At 40.4% G+C, this 25,263-nt stretch overlaps 1 protein-coding gene and 2 long non-coding RNA genes across 3 annotated transcripts in view; 2 read left to right on the top strand and 1 right to left on the bottom strand.

Annotated features, from left to right (window-relative positions):
- Positions 1 to 2,684: 2,684 nt before the first annotated feature.
- Positions 2,685 to 25,263, bottom strand: part of TIE1 (tyrosine kinase with immunoglobulin like and EGF like domains 1) — a 38,551-nt gene continuing 15,972 nt past the window's right edge. The window contains exons 7-23 of the mRNA XM_081325983.1: positions 23,484 to 23,612; positions 20,777 to 20,922; positions 20,181 to 20,325; positions 19,155 to 19,310; positions 17,358 to 17,498; positions 15,839 to 16,129; positions 13,836 to 14,126; positions 13,388 to 13,581; positions 13,023 to 13,233; positions 9,744 to 9,854; positions 7,507 to 7,697; positions 6,971 to 7,084; positions 6,724 to 6,794; positions 5,902 to 5,942; positions 5,301 to 5,397; positions 4,938 to 5,037; positions 2,685 to 4,524 (exon numbers count right to left, since the gene is read on the bottom strand). Coding sequence (XP_081182109.1) covers positions 4,453 to 4,524; positions 4,938 to 5,037; positions 5,301 to 5,397; positions 5,902 to 5,942; positions 6,724 to 6,794; positions 6,971 to 7,084; positions 7,507 to 7,697; positions 9,744 to 9,854; positions 13,023 to 13,233; positions 13,388 to 13,581; positions 13,836 to 14,126; positions 15,839 to 16,129; positions 17,358 to 17,498; positions 19,155 to 19,310; positions 20,181 to 20,325; positions 20,777 to 20,922; positions 23,484 to 23,612 — 2,501 coding nt within the window. The 3' untranslated portion in view covers positions 2,685 to 4,452. The remainder of the gene's footprint in view (positions 4,525 to 4,937; positions 5,038 to 5,300; positions 5,398 to 5,901; positions 5,943 to 6,723; positions 6,795 to 6,970; positions 7,085 to 7,506; positions 7,698 to 9,743; positions 9,855 to 13,022; positions 13,234 to 13,387; positions 13,582 to 13,835; positions 14,127 to 15,838; positions 16,130 to 17,357; positions 17,499 to 19,154; positions 19,311 to 20,180; positions 20,326 to 20,776; positions 20,923 to 23,483; positions 23,613 to 25,263) is intronic.
- LOC308665309 lies at positions 3,429 to 8,956 on the top strand. The gene is made up of 3 exons (XR_014025858.1): positions 3,429 to 3,443; positions 8,125 to 8,196; positions 8,893 to 8,956. It is a non-coding gene; the product is annotated as an uncharacterized lncRNA (long non-coding RNA).
- Positions 9,004 to 10,956, top strand: LOC308665308. Its single transcript, XR_014025857.1, has 3 exons — positions 9,004 to 9,051; positions 9,450 to 9,533; positions 10,939 to 10,956. It is a non-coding gene; the product is annotated as an uncharacterized lncRNA (long non-coding RNA).

Below are 25,263 nucleotides of genomic sequence, written 5' to 3'. Positions count from 1 at the left end.
AGTTGACGAGTGAATCAACACTTTTGATGCTTTCTGGAGAAAGAGAAGATATGAGATAACCAGATGGTTGCTTCTTACAAGGAGACTGCAAACTAGCAGTCTCTAAGAGGGTGGGAAGATTGGAAGAGAAAGGAATATGTCATATTTGCTCCAGCTGTAGTTAGAGCCTTTAAAGCAGGGGTCCCCAACCTTGGCAACTTTAAGACCTGTGGACCTCAACTCCCAGAATTCCCCAGCCAGTCAGCTAGCTAGGGAATTCTGGGAGTTGAAGTCTACAGGTCTTAAAGTTGCCAAGGTTGGGGACCCCTGCTTTAAAGAACACTAAATTCTCACTTCCTTTGCTAACCACATAGTACAGGGGTGTCAAACTCAATTTCATTGAGGGCTGCATCAGCATTGTGGTTGCCCTCAGAGGGCTGGGTGGGTATGGTGGGCGTGGCTAGAGTGCGTATGACCTACTGGGTGGGCATGGCCGACTCTACATCGTTTGCATCAAGGGTGCCTATGGGGGCCTGGGCAGGAGTGGGACAGATCTGAGGGTCTCTGGCAGGAGGAGGGTCTCTGGGCCAGGGCCAAAGCAGTGGGGGCCGTTCCCTCACTGTTTCCAGGATGGCTTTGTGGGCCACATGAAACCACTTTGCGGGCCGGATCTGGCCCCCGGGCCTTGTGTTTGACACGTCTGACATAGTATGTTAAGCAAATCACATGATCCTTAAGTGATTCCATTCTCCTAATGGTATTTTCTGCTGGAAACTGGCAAAAAAAATGCTGGAAACCAGCAAAAAAGTTACAAATTGCATTCATGCAACTGTGAGACTGGTGTAAATGCAACACAATGTTTTTTGGTGCCAGAAGTGCTTTAAGAGCCATAAAGAAGCGTTTATGTTGTAAATCAAGGCTACTTGTATCTTTATAAGCTTTAAGAATTTAAAATAAATAATAAAAAACAAGACAAGGTTTTGGCTATACAGGCTGTCCTCAACTTACGACCACAATTGGGCCCAAAGTTTCTGTTGTTAAGTGAGACATTTGTTAAGTGAATTTTGCCTCATTTTTATGACCTTTCTTGCCTCAGTTGTGAAGTGAATCACTGCAGTTGACAAGTTAGTAACTTGGTTGTTAAGTGAATCTGGCTTCCCCATTGACTTTGCTTGTCAGAAGATTGCAAAGGGGGAATCACGTGACTCTGGGACACTGCAACTGTCATAAAGATGAACCAGTTGCCAAGCATCTGAATTTTGATCACATGATCATGGGGATGCTGGAAAGGTTGTAACTGTGAAAAATCAGTTACACTGCCATTGTAACTTTGAATGGTCACTAAATGACATGTTGTAAATCGAGGATTACCTGTAGATAGTTTTAAATGGATTAAGGGCTCACAAAACATTGGATTATTTGATTTTGAATATTAAAACTTTCAAATTAATTTTAACAAATAAATGCAATTATCAGTTATTTTTGATATTGGAGTCATAACAAGATAAGCAATTTATAATAGCTTTCAGAGACGTTTTTGAGGAATTGCACCAAAACATTGAAACAACAATGTTGATTGTATTGTGTGTTCTTATGAATTGTCTGTTCCCAGAAGAAGCAGTTGCAGAAAAAACATTCCTGGCTGAGGAATTCTGGGAGTTGAAGTCCACAACTCATAAAAGGGCCAAGTTTGAAGACCCCTGGTCCAAAGTAATAGTTCAAAAAACCCGGATCTTTGTTCTCTTTAAAAGAGAAATTATTTTCCTTCTCATGTTAAATTTTACTCTTGTTCATACTAGGTTACTGGGATTACTTTAAGTCTTCTAAATGTGGATTTGCTTACAGTTAAGGGCTGAAAGTTGATGAGTTTTACATTTGCTAGCTAATACTTTAGTTTGTATTATTTTTTATTAGTCCAACTAAAACTTTTAATAACAAGCCTTTAAAAATGTTATTTACCCATGAAAAATAATTTGAATTAGTTTAACCTTGTGAACTCTCAAGCTTCCTCCTTCCGTTATACATTCAAGGTGGACAGTGTTTAATATTTATTTATTATGTATATGTAGGGGTGTGGGTCTATACATATGTTGTATATAGTATGTTTAGGTGTGTGTCATGTATGTGTTCACTTTGAGAGCGGACAACTAAATTTCATTTTTGATGTGTGCCGTTGTGCCCACAGTAAAAAATAACAATAAAGGTTACCTTACCTTACCTTACCTTACCTTACCTTACCTTACCTTACCTTACCTTACCTTACCTTATCTTATCTTTAAATTGTAGGCACCAGGAGGAGCTAACAAATGCCTGTCTATTTTCCTGGTAACCTATTTCCCAAGTTCTAATGATTCTGGGGAACAATTTGAGGCATAGAAGTCTTCAGTTTGAAAGGAATTCCCTGATTATAGTACAGTCAGTTCAGGATCCTTTTTGTTTCTAAGCAAGTGGATGTGGTAAAACTTCATAAATAAAAATTTCTGGAATTCTTTACAGTACTTTACTTACTGATGGCTTCATCTGATCTAACAATCTCTATCAATCATCCCCTTCTCCAAATCCTACTGGAACTCATAGATTTCCTCACTTAGAAAGCTGTCAGAAGAGAGTCAATAGTCAATTTTTAGGTATATTACGTATCTTGGTCTGGTTAACATGTTTACTATCAAAAATTTATTAGTTTATCAAAATATAAAATACAGGAATACAAAGAAAAATGAAAATAATGGTAAAATAAGAGAGGATATATATATTCACTTTAAGAATTTTCTATCTATATTAAGACATGGCTCCTACTCCGATTTTTCTTTGCTTTATCATGGGTCCACCATAAATGGTAAAAAAAAACCTTTACATTTACATTCCCAACATTAATTTGAAATACCTTTATACATTCTTATCCAGTCTTAAATACCAATGATACATCATCTTATGAAATTTTTCTTTTAAGTTATAATTTAGTGTACATTTTAAACCTTTCATGCACATATTCTCCCATTGTTCAAACATTACTTTAGTCATATATCCAAAGTTCTTTCCCACTGAATGATACAATGCTTTACATACTCATTCTCCAAATTCAAATGCAATAACAATTTATAAATCTTAGCAATAATATGTTCATCAGTACTACACAGTAGGATATCCAATTCGTTTTTTACAAAATCAAATCCATAACTCCTTTTGTCTAGTTTAAATCTTTTCTTCAACTGTAAATATGTAAGCCAATGGCAAACATCTCCTCCTAATTCTAACTCCTCTTTATATTTCAGGATAAGGTCACCATAATTGAAATATGTTATTTGGCCATAAGTCCACCAGTCTGACTTTGTTACTATTTCTTTTCTAAAAAAGGCTTCCTGAGGACACACCCAAAAAGGAAGGCAGACCCGCTCAGAATGGAGTTCCGGCACCTTTTTTGGATGGAACCTTGTAGAGTAGGCAAGGCGGGTTGTATGGCATGTGTGAGTTCCGGCACCTTTTTCTTTTACAAAAAAAGCACTGGTAAAATGTATACTTTTACTAAAGCCAAGTGGTTACAGTGTAGGAAAAGCCAGATCTGAAAGTCCCTGCACAAAGCTGGTAAGTTTTCCGTCTCCCAGGCCCTCCCCCTTGGTCAGTTTGCTAGTGTCCAATAAAGTTCAAATTAGCTGTTTTGATAATAGTTCTAAAGTTTGGTGCCTCTTTGGTGGGCGTTCACATTCCTTTCCCATGCCCGTGACCTTGGATCATTCAACTATTGTCCCTGGTTGGCACTTCTGGTTCTTGTCATCCCCTCTTCCCATCTTTTATGGTAGGTTGCCATCAAAGTGAACCAGAGCTGAAGCGGTGTGATGGCAGATCTGCCAGATCTGTCAATCTGTCAATCAGATTCCATAATTATAGTCAGTCTCAATAAAAGTAGCTTTAGTTTTCCTGTGGAGTTGTTTTCCTGATATCAATTAGTTAGTGGGGCTGACAAAACTGATCATTATGGATAGATGTTATTCCTTGGAGAATTGGGTTCTGGAAGGAATTGCACTGTTTGCCAACTGCCCAACCTTTTCAGTAATATTGTCCAAGGAATTTTGCAGTAACATGAGTCTGCCCTTTCTTGTATGGTGTGCATTGTAATCACAATGCCCTTGACTGGGTCCCACACTTCTTAAGGCCTTTTTTCTTCAGTATAGTGGAGCACTTTAGACATGTTCTCCCTTGGAGTGAGGGGCCTCTCTCTTACACAGAAAATACCTTTAATGTTTGATTTTCAAAAGCCCCACATTTTGGAACAATCCATTCAAGGTTACTCTCTTCCACTCTAAGGAAAGTTGACAAGTTAGATTCTTGTAGGATCTCCTAAACTAACAGCATCCAACTGTACACTGTGCCCAGCACAGTATGTATGATAAGCTGTCGATATCTCCAAGAGGCAAACGCATAAGAAAGTCCCAATCACCTGGGCTATATTTATTGCCATTGTTGAAAGTTAAGTCCTCATGCCTCCTCAGCCGTTGCATCAATTCCTGCATAAGTGAAGTTCTCAAATAATGCCATGTTCACATATGCCTGGCAAAGGAGAAACAGAATCATATTAAAGGCTACTCCGTAGGGAGATTTCTTCTCATCCTTGGTTTGAAATTACATTTTCCTCTTAGTTTTGATTACATACTAAAGGATAATAGAAACTCACTATTTAGCCTTACATTGAAATAGTGCTAAAAGTAAACTCTATACCATGCCTTGGGACAATCGCTTGATATAATCCTACTGGTTTATATCTCTAAGGACTACCTGTATCCCATCATTCTGAAGTAAATTGAGAGATACAGTTGACACTGTGTCTTATTTTAAATGAAGCCATGAAAATAGTGCCTTGACTATTCTACTGGTAACATTGGGCAATGATATATGATTATAAACACTCTAGAGCTCACAGTAATTGTTTAGATCACAGTAGGACAATCTTTTGATATCAGTACCTTTCTAGCTTCTAGCATGCGAATGAGCTGCACTGAGATCTGAGCAAATGGTGGACGTTCGTATGGCCGGTCCCGCCAGCATTGACGCATTAATTCATACCTGCAGGAGGAAGTGACAAATTAAAAACAATAATGACAAAACATTGAGGGTAGAGGAAATGCCAGGATGGTCTACTCTGAAAAGCTAGTCTGTTTTCACTTCTCTTAAGCTTTTCTACCAGAATGAAACCATGAGAACATGTGAAAACCAAGTCCTAGTCTGCCAGTTACCAGCAATGGAATATGGTTAAATATGTAATATAATTAGAAGATAAGAGAATGAAATCTGCAGAAAGTGGACGTTTGAACAAGGCTTCCACTTACACTTCATCATCACAATTGAGAGGCTTCTCCATGCGGTATCCTTGTGGCAGCTTTTCATAAAGCTCAGCACATGTCATGCCACAATATGGTGTCCCTCCTAGCAAGAGGAAAGACAGATCATATGCCATTCTACCCATTTGGGGATATAGTGCACATGTATAGCAGCCTTTAATTTCCAGGACAAAGCTGGTATCTTAATACTGCCATCTCTTCCAGCACTGTCCATTTCTACATTAGAACCATCTTATCTTTTGTCTCCACCCACTTAAAAGTGTAGCATGTTTGAAAATATCAAAGCAACAAGCATGAGAGAGGATGCTAGATAGGAACTTATGTACACTTTGTCTTCTCCCTCAAGAGAATCCTCAGATTGTCCACACTTTGTGCTTGCTTCAACCATGAATGTTTTAATCTAATTACTTCATCTTGCTGAGACAAAATGAAAGAAGTTTGTTTTTTTTGCCACAGAGAAATATGAGGAAGCGGAACTTATAAGAAGAACAAGCTGTACAAAGCAGTGTGGGGCCCAAGTAGGATGGAGACTATGGAAGGACAATTGAGGGAACAAAGTCCAGCCTGTTCCCACTAGATAGGAACTTACCCAGGCTCACAATTTCCCACAAAAGGATCCCAAAAGACCACCTGAAACAGAAAGATAAGTTAGGATGTGGGCTGTGGACCTTTAGAACATTTAGCCTACTAATAGAATGTGTTTTGGGGTTTTTTTTTACATTTATTTTGGTTTTGGTTCCTTACTTAATCTACAAAGGAAAAGAAAATATTAAAAACTCAGTATCTTCTGTTTACCAATTGTAAGTCATTTTACATGTCTTTCAACATCTAAAAACTTGCTGGATGTCAGCCCCTATACGTTCTAGCTCAGACATGTCAAACACAAGGCCCGGGGGCTGGATCCGGCCCGCGAAGTGGTTTCATGTGGCCCGCGAAGCCATCCTGGAAACAGTGAGGGAACGGCCCCCACTGCCTTGGCCCTGGCCCAGAGACCCTCCTCCTGCCAGAGACCCTCAGATCTGTCCCACTCCTGCCCAGGCCCCCATAGGTACCCTCGATGCGAACGATGTAGAGCTGGCCATGCCCACCCAGTAGGCCTTAAGCACTTTAGCCATGCCCACCCAGTAGGCCACACCCACCCAGGCCACACCCACCCAGCCCCCTGAGGGCAACTGCAATGCTGATGCGGCCCTCAATGAAATTGAGTTTGACACCCCTGTTCTAGCTAGTATGAACAATCTTCCTAGAGGACAGCTACGTAGTTAGAAATGCTTGAATCAAACATTGGCCACAGCGTACCTTACTTATTATGTCAGCTGAGAAAAGGATCAAAAGACTTTGTGGAAGATGGAGCAGTGCCTACTACTTGAAATGTGAGGTGAACCCTGTTCCCAAAGGATAGGATACTCACACATCACTCTTAGTTGTGTATACACTGTAATTCAAGGATTCAATGGCCATCCAACGAACTGGTAAACGTCCCTGCAACATTTTTTGAAAAATAAGAAGCAGGGGAAGGAGAGACAACAAAGAAAAAGATGTGGAACACTGTTTTCTTCAAAATAGAAAAGAAGCATGGGCAATGTGGGAGAGTGTTTCTCAAGGAATATTCTAGTTATTCTAATTCCCACTTTGCTGTGATTCTCTACCGAACTCACCATTGTCTTCTTTACATAAACTTCTTCTCCTCGGGACAAACCAAAATCAGCAATCTTGGAGGTCAGGTTTTCACCAACCAGTATATTTCTGGCAGCTAGGTCTCGATGAATAAACTAGGAAAGAGGCAACAATAATAATTCATATAGCTATTGGCAAAGAACACCATTGTTTTATAGGCAATGACAACAGTCACATGTTCTCCTGTGAATGGACTGGAATTCCTTGGTGCATCTCAAACCTAACATTTCTCAAGGATTTCTTTGAAAATGCTCGACCATCCGTGATTCAAAATTCTAGCTCATTCAGTTCTAATTCATACTAATTAGGACAATACCCAGTTGCTTCTACCGGTAGCTCTCCAAATTCCCAATAATTCTTTCTGAAAACACTTGCACTATTCTAGTCCTGTGAAGTCATTCTCCAGAATAGTCACAGTTCTACCATTTTGTGTTTGTGAAACACAGCAGAAACAGGAACTGGACACACAAATAACTGATCAGCAAGTCCAGAGACTCGGGCTGCTTGGCATACAGACCTGTTTTTCACTCAGATACTGCATGCCTTTGGCTACATCAGATGCAAACTGCAAGAGCTGCTGGGATGTAAGTGTTGAGGCCGTTCCATGCTCTCTGGCAAAGGCAGGATCTGTCTCCAGCACTCGGCTTTTGCGTAGGAAGTCTAGCAAATTCCCATAGGGTGCATATTCAATAGCGATGTATAGGTAACCTAGAAGTTTAGGCCAAAGTCTGTCAAACTGTGTCATCTCAGTACCTCATCACTTGTAATTATTATAATACGTGTATTATTGATCCTTTTATCAATGTTTCCTAGTATAATAGGAATATACTTTGACCTCCGCCCAAAGGTTTGTTGATTGAGCCACCTACTGCAATCATGACTGGTTTTCCTGACAACTAGCTCATTTAAACAAAGTTTCTGCACTCCATTCTAATCATATGTTTCAATGAATTAGGAAGAGAACAAAAAGTGATCCAACCACTAAATGGTGCCAAGTGAAACACGATCTCTTTCTATAGAATTGATTATTTGTGTGCAGTGGTGTACAGATTCAAAATAACAGTGAATAGGGCAGGTGGAGAAGAATGAAGCCCTTCCAACTGTTTGTCTCTTCCTCTTTTCTCCCTCCACCCAGACAGGAAATGTTTGAAGAGTATAATTTTTGCAAAACTATTGCCTGGAAGGGGTTGAAACTTCTGCACCTAAGGTATTCACCGTTTTCTTACTTGGAATATGTAAACAACATAAATAGTATGCATAACGTTTACAAAATTATGTCATATTTTGCATTTAGAACAGTATTTATGTCCAGTTCACCTTCCTTTTATGCTTTTAGAGCAGAGATGTGCAGATTCTAACTGTTCATGTGCTGCTCCCTGGTGGTCAAAATCTTTGTGATTATTTCAGCTTCCGTTCACTTAAAAATTTACTGAAATAAAAAAGTTTGGACATGGATGCTGTACATCAGACATGTCAAACACAAGGCCCGGGGGAGGGGGGGCAGATCCGGCCCGCAAAGTGGTTTCATGTGGCCCGCGAAGCCATCCTGGAAACAGTGAGGGAATGGCCCCCACTGCCTTGGCCCTGGCCCAGAGACCCTCCTTCTGCCAGAGACCCTCAGATCTGTCCCACTCCTGCCCAGGCCCCCATAGGCACCCTTGATGCGAACCATGTAGAGCTGGCCATGCCCACCCAGTAGGCCATATGCACTCTAGCCACGCCCACCCAGTAGGCCACGCCCACCCAGGCCATACCCACCTGGCCCCTTGAGGGCAACCACAATGCTGATGCGGCCCTCAATGAAATTGAGTTTGACACCCCTGCTGTACATAGATAGGTTTGCTCTAACATAGTTCATTGTATACATTAAAATGCATTTGCTGTTTTAATGCCGTTCCCCCAGTATGGAGAGACAGCTTGGACAATCTTTGCTGGTCTATCAATTCTATGCAGCAGGACCTGTGTGGATTGTATTTGCTTCAGGAGACACATCCTTCTGCCTGGTCATATCAGTTAAATATTGAGCAGTACCATTCTGGGCCAATCAGTTGATGTTCCTCAGGTACCATTTTGTTCGTACAGATGTTGTCTATATTGTAACAACATTTAGGAAGGTCCTACTTAAAAACCACCCTCATGTAAGGTGAGAGGGATGCAGATTAGAAGGCTGGCTTCCGTGATTCAGGTTCTGGGGAAAGAATGTGGACTGAAGACATCTCTGAAAGAGCAGTGTTGATGACCATGGCAAAAATGTGAAATCATTTTTCTTTCCCCTCCTCTTTTCTGCACTTTTTAATTTGCTGTTTTTATTCTTTTGGATTTTCAGTCTATATTATTTTTTATCTGTTTAGTTGTAAGGTTTAATAAAATTACCATAAAAAAGAGATGAAGAGAGAAAGAAATGTTAATGGCCATGTAAGAGATTACTAAAAAAATATATCATTATTTTGGTCTCTTCAGCCATAGATAGCATTTGTGGAACGATACTTCAACCGTTATGCTGTAGTTTAGGAGGAAAAAAAAACCAGACAAATGGAAATAATGGTAAGTAATCTTGTGCTCTTATTTTTTTTTTTTCTTAATCTAAGTCAAGGGTGGAGAACCATGGCCCTTTTATGACTTGTGAACTTCAACTGCCAGCATGGCTGGCTCAGGAATTCTAGAAGTTGAAGCCCGCAAGTCATAAAAGGGCCATGGTTCCCCACCTCTGATCTAAGTCCAGAGATTATTTTGTCTTGAGTCACTGGCACTCACCCTTGTTCTCACAGGCTCCCAGCAAGTTGATGATGTTGGGATGATGCCCCAACTTGCAAAGAACTTCAAGTTCGCCAGCAAAATCCCGATGATCATTCTCAGAGGCAAATTCTGAAATATAGACGAGGATGTCCATTTTGTCCAATTCAGTTAGGAAAGCTAGCTAGCATGAGGATTATAACAGAGGGCCTGTTTGGTAGGAGAGATTTTCAGCTCATAGCCCCTGGCGTCTTCAGGTGTGAATAGTCACAACTATTCCTCCTGTCCAGTGGTGTGATTCAAATATGTGAACAACCGGTTCTCTGTGTGGATGCCACTTCTGGAAGTCCATTCTGGGCCTAGCTACTGGTTCTGCCGAAGTGGTGTGAACCGGCTGAATCCCACCACTGCTCCTGTCTCAGACTCAGCAGAAAATATGTGTGCATAAATTGTACTACTCTCATGGCTCACTGCGGAGCTTACTCAATAAAGATGCCTGTAAGTGGTGCTTTAGGGTAACTCATAGTTTAAGGTAGAACAAGTTAAGAAAAGATATTGGTGGATTTCCTGCCAATTGGAAAAAAAAATCAGCAATTGCTGTTAACAATATAGGTTGGAGATGAGAAAGAAGGAAGATTCTAACCAGAAGGTTTGGACATCTATCTAAACTTGATCAACAAGTGGGTGGAAGCATCATAGTAAACCAGGAGAGGAGCTTTCTTGATTTACTAGAAAGACGCCCCATCCTACAAATTAATGTCCTTAATTTGTTAGACTTACTGGCATTAAGGATGGGAAGATGAGTCTTTTCCTGCCAGATTTCTGACCACATTGGTAAGTTCTGGACAACTAGAGATCTGGCAGAGGAAAAAAAAACCTGACCACTGCCATTCCTCTTAAGCCTTGGTAACTTGCTAAACAGCTTGTTGGGCTGGGAAAGTTGGCAGGAGAAGTGGGGAGAAATGACTTTTTCTTGCCAGGTTTCGAATCCCAAAATTCCATGCTGCACAATCAGAAATGTGGCAGATATAGGGAAAAAGCTCAGTTTGAAAGAGGCAGGCTTTTCCACTGATACATGCAGAATAGCTCTGCAAATTTGCACTTGCTAGAGGGGAGCAGGTGTGTCTATAGCAGTCCTGGGCAGATCCCAGCTCCTGGCCACATCATCAACTGCATCATCAATGAGGCTCTTAAAATTATTTTTACTGTACTACAGATCCGTGGGAGAAGAGAGAAAACATTGTACCGCTGAATTTAAGCTGCCTTTGTTAGGCTGGGGATGAAATAAAGGCTGTCAGAATACGTCCTTCAAAAACAACTAGCAATGCATCTTTGTGTCATGATTTGCAGGCTGTGAAAATGAGCCCACTCCATATCGGAATTGTCAGGACTGAGCTAGATCAACATATTTGTTATCCGATTTGGTATGAAGCAGCTGCATATATTGTCTTAGGACTAGTTACATGATACATAAAATACATATTACGTAAAATTCCTTTGATATTTCTTCACCTAATGTACAATTAAATCTAGATCATAATAAGGGGAGAGGATATCCTTATGATTTTCCCATCCCCTAGTTTATAACTATTACACACATCCAACATTTTCTTATTTTTTACAACTCTGCTGTTTTCCAGGTGAAGTTAATCTAGAAGACATTCTTTCAATGAACCATTTTTATACTGAGTATTTTCCACCTTCTTTTAATTTCAGCTATGGAGGTTGGGCTAGAACATAATCTTTGGAGTGCTATGAAAATAGAAAAGTTTTGGCAATATTAGTTACAATCATTCAGGGGAACAAAGACTTGCTGCATCCATGTGCTACATCTACATGTCTAAATTTTACGATGCAATATATGAAATCAGCTGCGATTGAATGGCTTCCTAAGCTTCTCTTTCTGTAAGAGCAAAGCATCAAATGTATTTCCATACTACTGTCAGTTTTTGAGGAAGGCCAGATCAGGAAACAGACACTTCCTGAACCACTGGATCTCCATTGTTATGGGGTAGTGTTTCTCAACTTTGACAACTTCAAGATGTATGGATTTCAACCTCCAGCATACTGGCTGGAGAATTCTAGGAGCTGAAATTCACACATCTTAAAGTTGTGAAGACTGTTGTTATATAGGGTATAATAATAGGATCTTGAAAGTCTTGCACAATGTTCCTCTTTCCCTCCTATAGCAGAGACTCAGAAGATGGTGGCTGTTCTTAGGTGGCAGAGTCTAAAGGTTAAAGCATTTGAAAAAGGCTGAAGTTTTGATCTTTTACTATCCAGCTATCTTTCAGGAAGGTAGTAAATATTGATTTATTTTATAGGGTCTTTCAAAACTAATAGGTAGTCAGCTTTTTAGGCATAAATAAATTAATCTTGTGTTCTCAGGGAATTCTGAGGTAATTGATTCTTAATAGTGTTATGGTAATTGTTCTGTTTTGCTCGTTTTATCTTCACCTTTTTATAATTAAGAATCCCTTTGTGAAGGAGTTTAAAGATGGTTAATAAGTAAATGAATAATTAAGTAACTAAATAATTCTCTAGTTTCCTACATAGATTTACATTTGAGGTGAGGAATAGAATAGAATAGAATAGAATAGAATAGAATAGAATAGAATAGAATAGAATAGAATAGAATAGAATAGAATAGAATAGAATAGAATAGAATAGAATCAGGGCTTTTTTTGTCATAGAACGCTCAGAACGGAGTTCCAGCACCTTTTTTGGATGGAACCTTGTAGGGTAGGCAAGGCGGGTTGTAAAACATGTGTGAGTTCCGGCACCTTTTTCTTTTACAAAAAAAGCACAGAATAGAATAGAATAGAATAGAATAGAATAGAATAGAATAGAATAGAATAGAATAGAATAGAATAGAATAGAATAGAATAGAATAGAATAGAATAGAATAGAATAGAATAGAATAGAATAGAATGACGGAATTGGAAGGAATCTGGGAGGTCTTCTAGTCCAGCCACCTGTTCAGGCAGAAAACCTTGTACCATTTCAGTCAAATAAGGAATTGTTATGAAACTAGTTTCATCCATTTAACTATGTGATGCCAATACATTTTAAATATCCATGATTTTATAGCCTCAGATACCCTTTAATTTGTCCTCTGAGCAAAGCGCGCTTGGCTTCCTCTTGCATTGTATAGGAATAATTTGTATTTATATTGTTGTTATTAACATTTCTCCATTGACTGCCAGCTAAAAGGTCAGGAATCAGAGCTGGTGGTCTAATCATTCAACCAGTCTGCTAGAGAGGGAAGGGTTATCCAAATAGCCTTAATAGTCATCTCACCTTTCAGCATCTTGATGGCAGCATTCATTCTCAGGCCATCTTTCTTGATCATGGCTCGGATGACTTGTCCAAAGTTTCCTTCCCCTATCATGTCCTCAAACTTGATGTCTTCCCACTCCAGGATGGGATAGCTGAGTGGCTCAGGCTGTGGTTTGGGCCTGCGGGTCAAGGTCAGGGTGCCTGAGTTGAATTGCAGAATAGTTTCTTCTCCCTGTGAGAGGATTTGGGGAGAGAATGGTTGCAGGTAACCCTGTGGACCAGACAGGTCAGCAGCATGGGGACACAAGTACCAGAGGATGTTGATGGAAAGGAGTCAAGATCATTGGAGAAGTGAAGGCGAATGGGCCAGGGACAACAGCACTTACTGAGCCAGACTGGTAGGTAAAGGTGCGGCGGCGATGAAAACAATTCTTCTTGATGAGGAAAAGGGCCAGGAGAGCAAATAATATGGTCAGGCAGGTGACAGAGACAGAGCCCACAATGGCTAATATCAATTTCTGGTCCATGATAGACGGAGGCAAGTTTTTACTTTCTAGGGTAGGCACTTGGCTCAGGGCTCCTGTGGGACAGAAATTAAATGACTGGATTTGTGAACACACCCAACAAACAGTACAATAAAGATGGCTTTTTGCTACTTGTGGGTTCTTAAGCTGTTCTGCCTCCAGGCTAAATTTGCCAAGATCATTGCCAGTGCTTGTTTGGAAAATCTTGGCCAAAGCATGCTAGATGTATGTGAAACTTTCTCTGCCAATATTCTCCCACTTCCAATTTTTCATTGCACCAACCAACCAAATAAGCTTTTGGCCCACTCACCATCACCCAGGATTTCAGCTTTCGCAGGCTGGCTCCACTCGCCCAGTACGTAAGACTTGGCTCGCACCCGAAACTGGTAGATTGTGCTGGCATTAAGCCCTGTGATAATCTTTGTGGTATCCCTGCCATTCTCTGTGTCTATCCAGTGCGGATCACTGCTGCCTCCCAGCTGCTGCACCTCTACAATGTATTTGTTGATGCCCCCATTAGAGTATTCAGGAGCTAGCCAGGATAGCCTGATGGAGTTATCAGAGAGGGGGTTCACCATGAGAGAGCGTGGTGATGAGGGTCCTGAGAGAGGAGGCAAATAGCACAGCTGTTAGCTCTGCAATCGATCTTTTTGGCCAGGAATATATGCCCATGCTGTGCCACAATCATCTGGGCACTTGGGACCCTTCTATTAGGGTAACATAGCACAGGGGTCTTCAAACTTGGTCCTTTTATGACTTGTGGACTTCAACTCCCAGAATTCCTCAGCCAGGCGTGCAAGTCATAAAAGGGCCAAGTTTGAAGACCCCTGGCTTAGCATACAGATAGTCCTCGACTTACAACATTCGTTTAGTGCGTTCGAAGTTACAACAACACTGAAAAAGGTGCTTATGACCGTTTTTTCACACTTATGACCTTTGACACTTGTGAACTTTGCAGGGTCACATTATCAAAATTTGAGCACTTGGCAACTGGCCGGTATTTATGACAGTTGTGCTGTCCTGGGGTCATGTAATCACCATTTGTAATCTTCCCAACTGGCTTCCGAAAAGCAAAGTCAATGGGGGAAGACGGATTCACTTAACAACTGCAGTGATTTGCTTAACAACTGTGGCAAAAAGGTAATAAAGTAGGGCAAAAATCACTTAACAATTGCCTTGCTTAGTAATAGAAATTTCGGCTCAATTGTGGTCATAAATTGAGGACTACCTGCATAAGGAACAGTCTGTTTCGTTTAAGAATTCACTTTTGTGGTTGAATCTCCAATCCAGCACATTTTCTTGCCATTGTTAAACATTACTAAAAATCCACAGAATAATTTTCAGATCAGATCCAAAGATAATAGAAAAGCTATCTACAGTGTCTAAGCTGGCTGAGATATGTCATCTATCCATTTACTTTTAAAGGCCTGGTGTGTTTCTGAAAGCTCTGGGCCCTTTGCAATGTAGTGACTTTTCCCAGCAATTCTTGAAATCGCCATGGAACCAGGCGACATTGTTCTAGTCTTTGAGGAGCCAGAGTTGCTGTAAGAACATCAGGCTTTCGAAAAGTGTTTAAAAAGATATAAAATGTAAGTATAGAGAATAAATGCAATCTTTATATGTTCTTATTACAGACTATTACAGATTATATACTCTAGGTCAGCGTTTCCCAACCTTAGGAACTTGAAGATGCGTGGACTTCAACTCCCAGAATTCCCCAGCCAGCTATGCTGGCTGGGGAATTCTGGGAGTTGAAGTCCACGCATCTTCAAGTTCCTAAGGTTGGGAAACGCTGCTCTAGGTGACTTTCGTTCAATGATCCAATCGTGGAACCGCTGCAGATTCTACACAGAATTCACCTCCTTCTGAGCCAGGGGCTCTGGGGCTCAAACGGATTTAACTAGCCGGGTTGTCATCATGCTGGAATACAATGAGTAGCTACTTCATGATACCCTCAGCTTCCCATAGCAAAACAGGAAATTCAAAGAAATCACTGCAGGAGAAGAGGTCTCTTGTGTTGTACGACAGGTGGCTTAAAAAAAAGCAACCCAAATTCCTTCCCACTGCTGATTGAGATGGACGATAAATAGATGGAGAGATGGAGAGACAGGCAGACAGACTGACAAAGATCAGTGAGAAAGAATTTGGATTTTTTAGGCCATCTGTCATACAACACAAGACTAGTCAAAGTCTGGCATATTTTAAAACTCTGACCTGTGATATAATACTTATTGCGCAAGGGATCACTTGGATTATATTGCGTACCCCACTCTAAAGCCATCCTGTTCCTTTTGGAAGTGACAGATTTCTTACCTTTACTGTTGATCTTGAATGTGTGGAGATCAGATGGTGGTCCCAAGCTGGTACAGTGATAGACCATTACTTCTAGGCTATAGTCCTCCTTGAACTTTAGATTCGGAATATATGCTGACTGGACAATCATGGATGTAACATTTTCTTGATGAACAAGCTCTTTGGATGCATCATAGAGACGGACAAGAAATCCTGAACCCACATTGTCACTTTTGGGCAAATTCCAGTTTACACGTAGATTATTGCTCCCTTCAAAATATGAACCTTCAATTACAGGTTTTGCTGTTGGCTCTGTATGAAATAGAGAAATATATAAACCCATCAATCTGATTCCTTTCTCAAATAGCACAAAGGAGCAAGGAATTCTGGATTCCTCCATCTAGAACTTTGTGTAGAATTCCCTTCTCAATGGTTTTTTAATGCAGCACACAATTACACTTGCTATTTCTGCAATGTCAACAGTATATTAGCTGCTTTACCAAACTTCAGGAAGTCATTATTCCTACCCCAAAGATGGTCAAAGATAGCAACACTCAGCTGCAAGGCATTTTCTTTTCCAGCAATCAGAGAAGGTAATGCTAGCTGAGAAGAGAAGTGAGCAGTTCTCCTTGTATACACCAAAAATGCCATGTAAAGTAAGTGTCTTCTTTTCCTGACCCTTTCACTAATTTTGAGGGTGACATCTCGTCTCCTCTTACTCGAAATATCATATCCTGCAGATAAAACTAAATACAAGCAGATTTTCATTCCACAACTTAAAATGAAGAACATAGCAGAATTGGAGCAATTAGCCAGTTTTTGACTTTATTACAGTGACTTACTAAATTGCTCCATTTTTTCTACATTTTCTGAGTTGCAATTTTTTGGGCAATGTGGAACTGGTTTGCTATTGCCCTCTTCCAGATTTTTTGTTTTTTAAATTCCCAGGTTATCCTATTGATCAATCAAAATACCAATTCTATCAATAGAGACTGTTTGCAGTTCAAGGTTGAAATGAGGGTCCTTGGTGCTCTCTGGGCTTGGTTGTTTTCTTGCAGACGTTTCATTGATGATATTACTTAATTTGAGTAATGAAACATCTGCAAGAAAACAAATCAAGTCCAGAGAGTACCAAAGACCCCTCAAATACCAGTTGTATCTGATCCTGTAAAGCTTTTCAAAATTAGCCAGTTGGGGTAGGTGCCAAACTGCCAAACTGAAAATGCTAGCATGTTATAGGCATATATTTAAAAGATGGATTAAAGCAAATTCAAAGAGCTTGGATCGACGTTAAGAAAAAAAATTGGTTCCAAGCCAGAACAAATAGGGTCTTTTTTTATTCACAATCTGATTGCTCCTAAGAACACATTGTAGACAACATAAAATGCAAAATAAAGTCTACACCCATTGGTAAAAATGGACTTTTTCTCTTTGTCTTATATTTCTTCTTTGCTCTCTCTTTAATCTTTAATCTCATAATCTTTCTCCTTCTCCCCCACCCTAAAACTATAGATCTGAGAAACAATTACTAAGCACTTACCTTTGCAATCTGTGGCCATGATAGCATTTGGGCCTGCGACACCTTCTCCTCCCTCTCCAGGGCGCGTTAGCTGGACCTTAACAATGTAGGCTGTGACAGGTCGCAGGTTCATGAGCGTGATGTTCTGGATGTTATCAACTGCTGAACAGTATAGAAGCCATTAATTCAAGGGTTTCATATAAGGGTACTGTTTTTATCTATTTTCTGTTACAGAAAGCTCAATGGGCAGAACACTTTAACTGGGATCAACAGCTCTCTGCTCCACCTAACAATTTTCTGTTACAATCTACTGCAGAGAGAAACATCATTAGTTCTAGGTTCTCTGCAGTATTCCCTGAGGAATAATATATATTGTGGAGCTCTTGTTTATATTGCTAAATACAACTTGTAGTTTCAAGACTGGCTGGGCAGACACCCTAGGAATCTAGAACCTGGAATCTACTAGTTTTTTGTTGTTTTTTTGTCTGGATGGCTAAGAAGAAGTATAGCCAAATTAGATGTAGGATTAGATCCAAAGGAATATTTAATAGATACTTGTAGTGGAAAGAAAGGGTGAAAAAGTTATTTTATGATTCTTCCAGGCCACTCTAAGAAATGCTTTAGATGGCTGAGGAGCCATCCTCAGAATTAATGCAAAAAGCTGCTGGAGAAACAGATTAGCAATAATATTCTCCATATAGTTTTTCTACAGTGGAAAGGAACTTGTGCTGGTTCCAAGGAAACCTCAGGATGTTTTGATGTTTAGCAAATTGCTGCTTTGAATTGACATGAGACTACAGGCAGTCCTCAACTTACAACCATTGGGTTAGTGGCCATTTGAAGTTACCATGGCACTGAAGAAAGTGACTTACAACCATTTTTACACACTTATGACTGTTGCAGCATCCCCATGGTCACGTGATCCAAATTTGGATGCTTGGCAACTGGTTCACATTTATGACAGCTGCAGTGTCCCGGAGTCATGTGATCACCTTTTGCAACCTTTTGACAAGCAAAGTTAATGGCAAAGCCAAATGCACTTAACAGCCATGTTACTAACTTAACAACTACAGCGATTCACTTAACAACTATGACATGAAAGCTCATAAAATGGGGCAAAATTCACTTAACTGTCTCACTTAGCAACAGAAAGTTTGGGCTCAGTTGTGGTCATAAGTGGAGGATTGCCTGTATTTGCATGTTTGAGCTCTAAAGGGAAGCAGGATACTGAGATCCTACTCTTTACAGAAGATTCCTTTCTTCATTGAAAGCAATCTATGAAATCAAGGCCAGAAGAAATGCCCCATGTAAACATAAACATTTTTGCAATAGTGGCAAATGTAGCTCGGGTGTAGGATGTGGGTGAAGGTTCGTTCTCTGAGCTTGTGGGCTGGTTTCCAAACGTTTCGTTGCCAGGCTAGGTAACTTCTTCAAAGGAGTTTGATCCCCTAAATCAGGGGTATGCAACCTTGGCTCTTTTATGACTCGTGGACTTCAACTCCCAGAATTCCTGAGCCAGCTCTGGAAATTGTAGTCCACGAGTCATAAAAGAGCCAAGGTTGCCTACGCCTGCCCTCAACTCTGCTGAAGATGTTGCTTGCCTGGTAACGAAACTTTCGGAAACCAGCCCACAAGCTTAGAGAGCGAACCTTCGCCCACATAAGCAACCTTAGGGAATTGAAAATCTGTTTAATTGGAATAAAAAGAGATAAATAATAGAGGGAGGATTGGAAGGGATCTGAAAAGTCCAGTTCCAGCCAAGATATCGAGGATATGCCATAAAAAGTCACCTCATTCCAGATACAACAAATTCCTTACCTTCAATAGATGACCAGCTACTTCCCATTTGAGGTTTATATAGAACTTTGATGGAGATGAGGGGTCCATCACCTACAATAGGCCCCACGGGGGATATCACCAGCTGTTGGCTCTTCTTGGCCAGAAGTCTGGGAGGGTATAGCGGCACTGGAGGCACTAACGGAGAGAAAACAGTTCGCAAATTCATTACAAATGAGTACAAAGATTGCATCTCCTGCTTTGATGGGAAAATTTAATTTAATTTAATTTAATAATTTAATTTGTATACCGCCCTTCTCCCGAGGGACTCAGGGCGGTGAACAGGGCAATACATAGTAAAAAACCAAATACAAAAATTAAAAGCGATTAAACCATTATGCCCATAATAATTAATACATCTTAAAATTAGAGCTATTTATAAAAACCCAACCCCATCCCATCAGACCAGGCCAGCTTGTTCGAAAAAGAAGGTTTTAAGATCGCGCCGGAAGGAGCGAAGGTCGGGGGCCATCCGGAGCTCAACCGGTAAGCGGTTCCAAAGGTCTGGCGCGCCCACAGAGAACGCTCTCCCCCTGGGGGCCACCAATCGGCATTCTTTGATCGGCGGCACCCTAAGGAGGCCCTCTCTGTGGGAGCGCACTGGACGGAGGGAAGTTGACGCCGGCCGCAGGTGTTGCCGTAGGTAATCCGGACCCAAAATCACTTGCTCAAAAAAAATCTGGATCAATAATTTCTCAAATCACTGTTGCCCGGACTGTACTTGGCACAATCCTTCTAACAATCCTTACCTGGATTAAAAATCCAATAATATTTTCCTTCGTTGGGAACTAATACTTCAATAAAATAGCAACCTTTCCTTAACAACCACCCTTTGCCTGGACAGGTGTTAGTGGAAAGAAACTACAGATAGAGTTTCCTCTTAAATAGAGAACAATCAGAATAGGACTAAACTTAGAAACTCTGGAAATATTTCAGTTGTTTCTGTATCTCAGAAAAAAGAGGATGAGCTCTAACTGTGATGTGTCATTACCTGTCCTGCCTTCTCACCTTTCACAGTAACTTTGAACTTGCCACTGTCCTGACCCCCAGTGGTAGAGACACGACATTCCCAGAGGCCAGAGTCAGAAGAGACTACTTGTGACACTTGAAACTCACAGGTTGTCATGTCCTTTTCCATGATGGCTTTTGTGGGCTAAGGAGAGACAATAACACCATCGTATCTTGCCAAAATCTGCTAAAAGACATTTGTGAGAAAACAACCATATTGTTGAAGCCCCATTCAGACATGGGACATCCTGAAATACCAATGTAGAAAAAAATAATACAGTAGAAACTAGATGCATTCTGAGAACTTGATCATCTGATCCAGTTTTCATGAACTCATTTGGAATTAGCCATTTTTGCAATTCATGGCACAGCTATGACCGTAGGAGAGAGGGTGGTTCTGTTCATGCCAGAGAACAGGAGGGGTCACCAGTACCTGGTCAGAATTCAGAGACAGGAGATCTTCTCGTCCTTGGTCACTGTTTGCAGTACTCAGAGAAAAGTTTAGCTTAGCCAGACAAAATAGAGAAGGCGATAGACTTCACATGATTGTACAGTATCAGACAGAAAGTAAAGCACATAAATGGGCAAATTCTTACCATTATCACTGTTCCATCGGGCTTGCGTAGTTCAATGTTATCACGCACAGGAGGTGGATTGCCTGTTGCTATACAAGTAACTGTGATCTGGGAGCCTAGGTTAAACTCCAAGTGAGACACCAAGTTGATGATCTGGGGTATGCGGTCTTGGCAGAAAATATCATAATAAGGTTAAATCATTACAATTGCACTGAGAAAGCTTTTTAACATATCTTATGATGTTTATCCACTGTCTCCATTTACATCCAATGACATTTATTGGAGATATACCTTAATTAGAATAGAATAGAATAGAATAGAATAGAATAGAATAGAATAGAATAGAATAGAATAGAATAGAATAGAGTAGAGTAGAGTAGAGTAGAGTAGAGTAGAGTAGAGTAGAGTAGAGTAGAGTAGAGTAGAGTAGAGTAGAGTAGAGTAGAATATTGCTGGAAGGGACCTTTTCAGACAGGTGACTGTCTAGCCTCTTCTTAAAAATCTCCAGTGATGGAGCACCCACAATTTCTGGGGGTAAGCTATTCCACTGATTAATTGTCCTCACCGTCAGGGAGTTTCTCCTTAATTCCAGGTTATATAATGTGTGAATTATTACTCTTATTTTGAAATATATAAAAACAAATTAGCATCCACTAGGATTATGGCAATGGATAAAATGCACGCACGAACAAGAAAATGTCACGGATAGGTTCATAAAATCACTTAGAAGCAAATTTGATGCAAAAGGGAAATGCTTTATATTCACTAAACAGTGTGTCCTATGTGTACTTGTGTGAGGATATCTCTACATGTCTCTCACCAAGATCACAACTATTCATTAGTACTTCCTACTAGGAATGTATGTTTTGCTATTCATAAGCATGTGCCTTTCTAGAAGTGGGGAGAGAGAACTGATAAGTATTAAATGGGCAGGCTTAGTAAACCTTAGTAAACCTTAGTAAATATTTCTAAAATATTTAGAAATGCTGGTTGGGAGAATATAAAAAAAAGGCATGCTGAAGACGGAATGGGACAACTTGCTGCAGCCAACTTGCTGTGTGACAGCTTGCCACAGGGCAATTGAACAATTCAATTTAATTATTTTTTAAAAAATAAAAAATTTTTTAATTTTTGTCATTCACATTTCATTCTATGACTCCTCTTCCACCCTTTCTTTAATGATTGTATTCCACCATTTTTTTTTATATCTTGTCCTGCCGCGAATTGTCCCATGGCAAGTTGGCTGAGGCAAGTTGGCCACAGCAAATTGCCATAGACCCTGCTGGAGATGGCTGGAGAGAAGAAAAAGGGAAAAAAAGAAAGGAAAGGAAAAAGGGCACTTAAAACAGTCCATCAAGACCTACGACAGTCAAAGAAAGAAGCAGAAGCCACTCTGTGGAATCCATGAGGGCTGGAAGAAGGCTGGCAAAAATGATCCAGATATTCATGTTATCGGGTTTCCTGCCTGAGTAGGGGGTTGGACTAGAAGACCTCTAAGGTCACTTCCAACTCTGTTATTCTGTTATTCACTCAAAGGAAAATTTCACTGGCAGAAGAGTGAAGTCTGAGATAGAGGAATGGAGTCATCTCAACAGGAGAACATGAGTGACAGCTGTACCTACTGAGAGAAACTGGACCCACAGCATTTGCTTCCTGAGAAAAGCAAAACAAGACTTTCTGGGGAAATAAAGAGGCAGCAGGGCAGGAAGAAGAGAGAGTAAAAGTAACAGAAATCTAGGAACTAGGCTGTAAAAGCAATGCAAGTCAAGTCAGTCTTAACAGTTAATTCAATGAGGAGTAAAAACAGGATGGGTGAAATGGATTTACAGTCAGAGTGGAGAAAGTTTCAAGGCTAAAAGCTATAAGAAATCAAAAGTATGAAAGGGTTTGAAGTGAAATAAGAAATAAGAAAACAAATAAACATTCTTTTTCAGTATGTGAATGTCTGATATATTTATATATAGTAAAAGGTAAAGGTTCCCCGCACATGTGTGCTAGTCGTTTGCAACTCTAGGGGCTCATCTCTGTTTGAAAGCCGAAGAGCCAGCGCTTGTCCGAGGACATCTCCGTGGTCATGTGGCCGGCATGACTAGACGCCAAAGGCACACAGAACGCTGTTACCTTCCCACCGTAGTGGTCCCTATTTTTCTACTTGCATTTTTACGTGCTTTTGAACTGTTAGGTTGGCAGAAGCTGGGACGAGTAACAGGCGCTCACTCTGTTACGCGGCACTCGGGATTCGACCCGCCAAACTGCCGACCTTCTGATCGACAAGCTCAGCGTCCTAACCCACTGAGCCACCGCGTCCATTTTTATATTTATATATAATTGTATATAATTAGTATTTTTCACTAAAAATCTAATATCCTGCCTGATGTCCACCATAAATTATAAAAGAACCAACCAGTTGAATCTGCAGCAAAGGGTACAAAACAGGGCTGGCAACTTTAAGACTTGTAGACTTCAACTCCCAGAATTCCTCAGCTAGGCATGCTGGCCGGAGAATTCTGAGAGTTGAAGTCCACAAGTTTTAAAGTTGCCAAGTTTGAAGACCCCTGGTCCCAAAGGTCAAGTTGGTAGCCCTGATCATGTAATCAAACCCCACATTTTCTTATGTGTATAGCTGTCATCCTTTTTTTTTTAAACACCTCCTCCCTCTTCCCTGAAACCTAAATCATTTTGGGAAGATCTCAGGTATTCATTCATGTTCTTATCACTCTTGTTTTACCTGACTTTTCACAATGCTGTCCATGCCAACCAGATGAACAGATACAGCCGCTGAATCGATTGCAGGTGCCTCCATTCTGGCAGTTACACTCCAGGGTACAGTCAGGACCGTATTTGCCAAGGGAACAAGCTGTGGAAAGAACAGAGGGATCAGGACCTCAACAATTCTACCCATTTTAAAGACCGGGTTTATTGGTCAAAGATAACATGACCGATTACATTTATTTTAGTTAGAGCATTTATTAATCTTCCTCCTCCTGTTGGATAACAGATGCATGAGTATATTTTACATGTAGTTTATCCCCTTGTTTAACCAATGCAGTGTAACAAGAAAGGAGGATTTACAATAGGCTTCCTTTCTCCCTAAACATAATTTTTGAAAGGACACTTTTAATTTCCTACCTGGATTTTTTTCATACAATTTTCAATGCTGCCAAACACAGTGAGTAGTGTCTTTTTCTGGTTTTAAACTATTACAGAAGCCTGTCAATATGTACACGTTTCTGGGAAGAAGAAAGTGTCAACTTTATCAATGTAGTATTCCTTCACTATTGCTCTTTACTCTCTGTAAAACTGAAACATTCAAGGGAAATCCTTGTCAATTCCTTTTAGAGTACTGTACTGTATATGGAGAACTTGCCAAGACTGGGGGCAATATGGATTGCATAGAAATAGTTGTTGCTTAAAGACCCTCATTCAATGACTGTTTGAAGATACGATAGTGCTGAATGACTGTGCTTCTAGTTGTGGCCATTTCAGCAACCCTGTGGTAATGTTGTCAGAAGAATAATTTGGGGTTCCAACTCGAACTGGGGCTGCGCAAGAATAAATAAAAATGAGATTCAGACAGTTGTGAGGAAAGAAGAAATATTTATTCCTAAAAGCAAAGCAGTTTGCATTTATGGCCAAGCTGCAGAGAAATGAGGTACAGCAGCAAATTTTTATAGTGGGAGCCACGTGCTGACTCTAGGGTGACACATGAGGCATGTATGTGTGTGTGTGTCTCTCTCTGTGTGTAGGCATGTTTATTCTTATGAACATGCAGTTCCTCTGGGAGACCTAATTTAATTAACTCTGTGTTTGCAGTTCTTATCCTTTGATATGTGGATTAAGTCTGGGTAACGTATTTGAGAAAGTTTGCTAATTTTAGTTAATTAACTTAGTTTAGCTTGACTGTTAATTATCTAGTGGAGACACTGATTCTCAGACCATTGTGGATTCTGTTAATATTTTATTTTTATTTATTTATTTATTTACTTATTTACTTATTTATTTATTTATTTATTTATTTATTTATTTATTTATTTATTTATTTATTTATTTATTTATTTAATTTGTATACCGCCCTTCTCCCGAAGGACTCAGGGCAGTGAACAGGGCAATAAATACCGAAATACCGAAATACAAAAATTAAAAACAGATTAAACCCTAGTGCCCAATACAATAAATAAATTACATTAAAAACAATAATTAAAACCCAAACCCATCAGACCAGGCCAGCTTGTTCAAACAAATAGGTTTTCAGATCACGTTGGAAGGAGCAAAGGTCGGGAGCCATCCGGAGCTCAACTGGTAAACGGTTCCACAGGTCAGGCACACCCACAGAGAACGCCCTCCCCCTGGGGGCCACCAGTCGACATTCTCTGACCGGTGGCACCCTGAGGAGGCCCTCTCTGTGGGAGTGCACTGGGCGGAGGGAAGTTGATGCCGGCCGCAGGTGCTCCCTAAGGTACTCCGGACCCATGCCATGTAGGGCTTGTTCTGTACCAGCCTGCTACCGG

The sequence above is a fragment of the Vipera berus genome (assembly GCF_964194415.1).
Source record: "Vipera berus genome assembly, chromosome: 3".
Classification (NCBI taxonomy): Eukaryota; Metazoa; Chordata; class Lepidosauria; order Squamata; family Viperidae; genus Vipera; species Vipera berus.
This window is presented reverse-complemented; position numbering and strand designations above follow the sequence as displayed.